Source organism: Osmia bicornis, unplaced genomic scaffold (assembly GCF_907164935.1).
Source record: "Osmia bicornis bicornis unplaced genomic scaffold, iOsmBic2.1, whole genome shotgun sequence".
Lineage (NCBI taxonomy): Eukaryota > Metazoa > Arthropoda > Insecta > Hymenoptera > Megachilidae > Osmia > Osmia bicornis.
The window spans coordinates 108,921-115,837 of NW_025791258.1; the positions used below are offsets into that span (position 1 = coordinate 108,921).

Sequence of the window (6,917 nt, forward strand, 5' to 3'; positions counted from 1 at the left end):
CCCATGAATATGCTTTTACTGCGTTTGCCGTGTGGAGTGCGACGACAGCACGAGCTTCTGGGGCGCCCAGCTCGTCTGCATCAACACTGGTTTGCTTGGGCCATGAGTTCTGCGGTTGCGTGATCCACGGTGGTCCCGTCTACCAAAGCGTGTGCTGTTGAAGCTGTTCTGTCGTCATGCCTCTTGACGCGCAGTCAGCTGGATTCGATGATCCTGGTACATGCCTCCAGTGAAAGTTCTGCGTGATCTCCTGGATCTGGATTACCCTGTTGCGAACGCAATCCTTCCATTTGGAGGGGTGCGTTTTGATCCAAGCAAGCGTGACTTCTGAATCCGTCCACAAAAATGTTTGAGAGACGGTCATGTTCAAAGTAGCGTGATCATGCCGTATTAGTTTAGAGAGTAGCAGCGCTGCTGTGAGTTCCAACCTCGGGATGGTTAGACGTTTGAGTGGTGTCACTCGCGTTTTCGAGCAGACGAGAGAAACTTGGGTACCCGTGGACGGTGCGTGTACGACGAGATAGACGACGGCTGCCATCGCGAGGACTGATGCATCAGCGGAGCCATGAAGTTCAACTGTAGACGTGGTCGTGGTGTTGAATCATCGAGGGATGGAAAGCTTGGCCAAGCTGGTTAAATCTTCCTTGATGCATAACCATCGTTGAGTGATGTGAAGTGGCAGAATGTCGTCCCAACTGAGTTCCTGTAACCAAAGCTCTTGAATAAGAATTTTGGCTCTGATAATTACAGGTGCAACAAAACCGAGTGGATCAAAGAGTTGAGCTACTTCGGAGAGAATGAGGCGTTTTGTAAATTGCGTGCGCTGCGTGGCTGATATGGTCGAAAAGTTGAGCGTGTCCTGATGTGGAATCCATTTAATTCCGAGAATTTTGGTTGCGCAGTCGTCGAATGAAATTGCTGCGTTGGTCTGTTCTGGTGCGAGGTCTTCTAGCAACGATTTGCTTGTGGAATGCCATTTTGCAAGTGGAAATCCACCCGCTTGACACAACTACGTTAGCTGATTTGCAACGTCCTGTAGATGTTCTGCGGTGTCTGCGCCACCAAAAATGTCATCGACATACGCCATTTTTGATGGGTTCCACGGCAAGGGGATATTTCGACCCTTCGTCGTCAGCGAGTTGCAAGAGTGTTCGGACAGCCAAGTACGGTGCAGCTTTCGTTCCGTACGTGACCGTGGTCAGCTGGTACTGCGTTTCTTTCTGCGTGTCATCAAGCCAGAGTATCTGCTGCAAGCTCCAGTCATCTGGATGCACCTTAATTTGTCGGTACATCTTCGTGACGTCAGTTGCAAACAGATGTTTGTATCTTCGTATCCAAATGGGAAGATCTGCGATATTCAGCATCAGATTTGGACCAGTATGTAGAAGATCGTTAAACGAGTATCCTGATGAAGTTGGACTGGAGCCATTGAAAACCACACGCAATGCGGTGGTCGTGCTGCCCAACTTCAGAACGCCATGATGCGGAAGAAAGTACTGAAACGGACTAGTTATTGAGTTGTTGTTCAGTCTTACCATATGACCAAGTTGCTCATACTCGAGCATGAACTTGGTGTACAGCTGATTGTACTGGGCGTCCTTACTGAGTCGTCTGAGAGTCCGTTGAAGGCAACTGTGCGCGGTCTGATAAGAATTGCCAAGTGCTCGAGGATGAATTTTGAGCGGCAATGGCACAATGTATCTTCCAGCGGGGTCTCTTGAATGCGTGGTCTTGAAATGATCTTCGCACTCTTGCTCGTCTGGCGTGAGCAAGGGTGCCGTGTCCTGCGGTGGCTCTTCCTGCGTCCAGAAGCGGCTGAGTAACTCACTCAATTGGCGATCAGTATTATTGACTGTCACTTGATGAGAAGCCCTGCGAATTGTCTGAGTGCCCTCGAGGGGCCCGATTATGAGCCAACCGAAAATCGAGAGTTGAGCGATCAACGGTGCTGACGTGTTCCTAATAATATTTGGCTTGATGACTTGCCTGTATGCGTCTGCTCCAAGAATGATGTCCACCGGTCTGGATACGAGAAATTGAGGATCTGCGAGATTCAATTTCTCCAAATGCGCTGGCTGAGTGGGCTGAGATGGTGGTTCTGATGGCAAGCAAGTGGTCACCTTTGTAAGCACGTGTGCTTGAACGGTGACTGCGAGTGGTCTGTAATTAGAATGGAGTGTAATATTGACCACTTCATTTGTCTGCGAGGTCCTTGCTCCACCAACTCCGTGGACATCCAATGAGGAGCGTTTCCGTCTGAGTCTAAGCTGATTAACTAAAGACTCTGAAATAAGAGAAACTTCAGAGCCTGAATCGACCAGAATTCTTACTTGCTGCGTTGCGAGGTCGGTGTGCACTCTTGCGAGTGCTGTTGCTAGAAGTGTGGTCCGTGGTCTGCGTGGTCTGAATGCGTGGGCTGCGTGGTCCTTTAATGCGTGGGCTGAGCAGGCTGCGTGGGCGTCGACGACTGCACCAACATCTCAATGTTGTGTTGATTGCGTTTGCGTGGTCTGTGATGCCTTCGCCGTGGGCTGCGAAGACGTGGAGGCGGTCGCGGGCTGCGAGGTCTGCGGGAATGGCACCAACACCCTGATGAGGTTGCCACCATGTAACGCCGTGTGGTGCTGCTCATTGCACAGCTTGCACCGTTGTGCAGTACGGCAGCTTCTCAAATTATGGTGGCCCAAACAGTTAACGCACAACTGTTGAGCCTTCACCACACTTATCCGCTCATCCACGGTTTTGTCCCTGAATGCAGGGCACGATGTCAGGAAGTGATCCTTGGCGCAGAGCGCACAAGGATAGAGCGCTGAGGTGCGTGGGCGTGTAGAGCTCGGGGGCCGCCGTGGCATGGACTGCGCTGCGGCGGCTGCGTGGACGGAAGCTCGCTGTTGCACCAACCGAATGTCGCGACTGGCGGGGCGTCCTGACGAGGTCTGCGTGTTCTGCGTGTTCTGCTTCTGTTCTGCCACCCGCTCCAGCTGTTCGAGTGTTCGTGCGCGTCCCAACAAGAATGTCGTGAGCTGCGACATCGTTGGGTAGTCTGTTTGGGTGCTCAGCGAGGACTCCCAGCGTTCTCGAGTGTCCGAATCCAGCAATCGCACCAAATGACTCAGAAAAAACAATAATGCTGGTCGTTGAGCCCAAACGTGGTCAGCGCCTCCTGTGTTTCCCCGATGATGTTGGTCATTTTGATCAACGAGCTAGCCCTCCGCTGTTTCATGGGCTTAAGCTCGGAAATTCGGTCCATGTAGGCCTGCACATTCAGTCTTTTGTTTTCGAACCGCTCATCGAGAAGCTTCCAAGCCTTTTGGAAGGCCTCGTTTGTAGCGGGTAAATGCGCGATCACGTGGGCTGCGTTGCCTGATACCGCTCCTTTCAAATAATGGAGCTTGTCAACGTCGGCGAGGTCGTCGCGCTCCAAGATCACCGACGTAAACGCCGACTTGAAGGCCTGCCATTTATTGTACTCCCCTTCGAATTTTGGGAGTGCAATTTCCGGCAAGCGTGATCGCTTGGTCGAGGTTGACTGCGTGGACGTCGTGGGCTGCGTGGGCGCGCTTGGCGCGAGACGGTGTTCCAGCTGCGCTATTAATTTTCGAGCGGTCAACACCACCTTCTCCTCTTGCGAAGCCACCTTGCCCTTGTAGTAGCCGTGCTCGAGCTGGGACACCGGCCAGAGACGGCTAAGAGCCTGGTGTTCTTGATGGAAAAGAAGGTGCATTTCCATCAGCGTGGTCTTTGTGATCACTACCTCGGAGGCGAGGATCGAGAGCGGCTCCTTTGCAGCGCAGGCCTGAAGGTCTTCGACAATGGACAACATCGTGTCCAGGCGCTCCTCCTACACCTTCGCACGAACCTGAACCTCAGAGGAGAGGCGTGCTGGTGAGCGTGGGCGTGTGGTCTGCGAGGACTGCGTCGTCTCTTCCGGGACTTCTAGAAGCGGGAGCGCCGTGGTCGTTTCCTCGTCCGCCTTGCTGGAGCGGGCCGAGCTGTCGCGCGAGGCCAGTGAGGTGTCCCGCGATTTCGGCATGTTGTTCGTCGAAACTCACTGCGTGGTCACTACACGAAAGCAAACGTTTCAGAAACTTGACTGAGTCACTGCAATCCAGTCAGACGTCACTCACAGTAGCACTGCGTGTTCGTTGAACGGGCGTAGCCGTTACGCGTAATGGCGGCTTCGACCGTTACACGTTTCTTCGAAACCGAGTGTGCCTCGTATCCGGCTCGAAGGACCAAAAAATGTTTGCGAGTTCACGTGGGCAGCGAGGACAGAAATGAATGAGGCACACTTGCAGCAAACACAAAGCGTTTATTGCGCGTCAAAATAGTCAAACACTTATCAACGTTTAACAAACAACGTGAAACGATCACACCGCGTGGTCACGAACAAGTTTACAATAAATGATGCGTGGACGAAGCGCGGTCAAACGTACACAATTAACGCGTGGTCGATATAAACTTTACACAAGTAAAGGCGTGGACAATGCGTGGTCAAAGCTTGTTATATTAACAACGGAGACTGTAGCGTGATCTAAGCATGAGCGTGAGCGTACGAAAAACACGTGCGAGTACTCTGAGCGTTCGATCAAGAAGGAGGAAATCGATCATGGCGTAGATCGTGCCGGTTCCGGCGTGGAAGGGGAACCGCGTGGACAAAGGGGGCCCGTGAGGTGCTGCCGCTATCGGTAACGACGCACCAACGAATTACTTTCGCTGCCAACTTCGTCACGCTGCGTGTACGTAGGGAATTTCGCCAACAGTAATATACTGATTTTTTCCCCACAGACCAATGTACATTTAATAACAATATCATTATTACTATATCTACATTGGATACAATGTAATATACTTATACCTTCCCACAGATCAATGTACATATAATAGCAGTTTCGTTATTACTATATCTACAATAGATATAATGTAATATACTGATACCTTCCCACAGATCAATATAGATATAATAACAGTATTGTTATTACTATATCTACATTAGATATGTAATATACATTTAATAACAGTATCATTATTACTATATCTACATTAGATATAATGTAATATAATGATCCCTTCCCACCGATCAATGTACATATAATGGCAGTATCCTTATTACTATATCTGCATTGGATCTGCTGCAATATACTGATTCCTTCCCACAGATCAATGTACATTGAGTAACAGTATCATTTATACTATATCTACATTGGATATAATGTAATATACTGATACCTTCCCACAGATCAATGTACATATAATAACAGTATCGTTATTACTATATCTACATTAGATATGTAATATACATTTAATAACAATACCTTTATTACTATATCTACATCAGATGAAATGTAATATACTGATTTAATCCCACAGACCAATGTACGTATAATAACAGTTCGTTATTACTATATCTACATTAGATATAATGTAATATAATGATCACATCCCACCGATCAATGTACATATAATGGCAGTATCGTTATTACTATATCTACATTTGATATGTAATATACATTTAATAACAATATCATTATTAATATATCTACATCAGATGTAATATAATATACTGATTTTTTTCCCACAGACCAATGTACATTTAATAACAATATCATTATTACAATATTTTCATTAGATATAATGTAATATACTGATCACCTTCCACAGATCAATGCAAGATTGTAACAATATCGTCCTTACTATATCTACATTAGATACGTAATAAACAGTTCATAACAGTATCGTTATTACTATATCTACATTAGATCTACTGCAATATACTGATTCCTTCCCACAGATCAATGTACATTGAATACCAGTATCATTTATACTATATCTACATTGGATATAATGTAATATACTGATCCCTTCCCACAGATCAATGTAATCTTGGTAACAATATCATTATTACTATATCTACATTAGATATAATGTAATATACTGATCCCTTCCCACAGATCAATGTACATATAATAACAGTTTCGTTATTACTATATCTACATTAGATATAATGTAATATACTGATCCCTTCCCACCGATCAATATACATATAATGGCAGTATCGTTATTACTATATCTACATTTGATATGTAATATACATTTAATAACAATATCACTATTACTGTATCTACATTAGATATAATGTAATATAATGATCCCTTCCCACCGATTCATGTACATATAATGGCAGTATCGTTATTACTATATCTGCATTAGATCTCCTGCAATATACTTATCCCTTCCCACAGATCAATGTACATTGTATAACAGTATCATTGATACTATATCTACATTGGATATAATGTAATATAATGATGCCTTCCCACAGATCAATGTAATTTTGGTAAAAATATCATTATTACTATATCTGCATTAGATATAATGTAATATACTGATCTCTACCCACAGATCAATGTACATATAATAGCAGTTTCGTTATTACTATATCTACATTAGATATCTAATATACATTTAATAACAATGTCATTATTACTATATCTACATTAGATATAATGTAATATAATGATCCCTTCGCACGGATCAATGTACATATAATGGCAGTATCGTTATCACTATATCTGCATTAGATCTGCTGCAATATCTTGATTCCTTCCCACAGATCAATGTACATTGAGTAACAGTATCGTTTATACTATATCTACATTGGATATAACGTAATATCCTGATGCCTTCCCACAGATCAATGTAATTTTGGTAACAACATCATTATTACTATATCTACATCAGATATAATGTAATATACTGATCCCTACCCACACATCATTGTACATATAACAGCAGTTTCGTTATTACTGTATCTACAATAGATATAATGTAATATACTGATACCTTCCCACAGATCAATATACATAGAATAACAGTATCGTTATTACTATATCTACATTAGATATGTAATATACATT

At 44.8% G+C, this 6,917-nt stretch overlaps 1 protein-coding gene across 1 annotated transcript; it reads right to left on the reverse strand.

Annotated features, from left to right (window-relative positions):
* Positions 1-601: 601 nt before the first annotated feature.
* LOC123988909 lies at positions 602-2,236 on the reverse strand. The gene is made up of 5 exons (XM_046289666.1): positions 2,226-2,236; positions 1,829-2,160; positions 1,536-1,759; positions 1,083-1,466; positions 602-859 (listed from the first exon to the last, which is right to left on the reverse strand). Exons 1-5 carry the CDS (start codon positions 2,234-2,236, stop codon positions 602-604), a joined length of 1,209 nt encoding a protein of 402 aa, XP_046145622.1.
* Between the last annotated feature and the right edge of the window lie 4,681 nt (positions 2,237-6,917).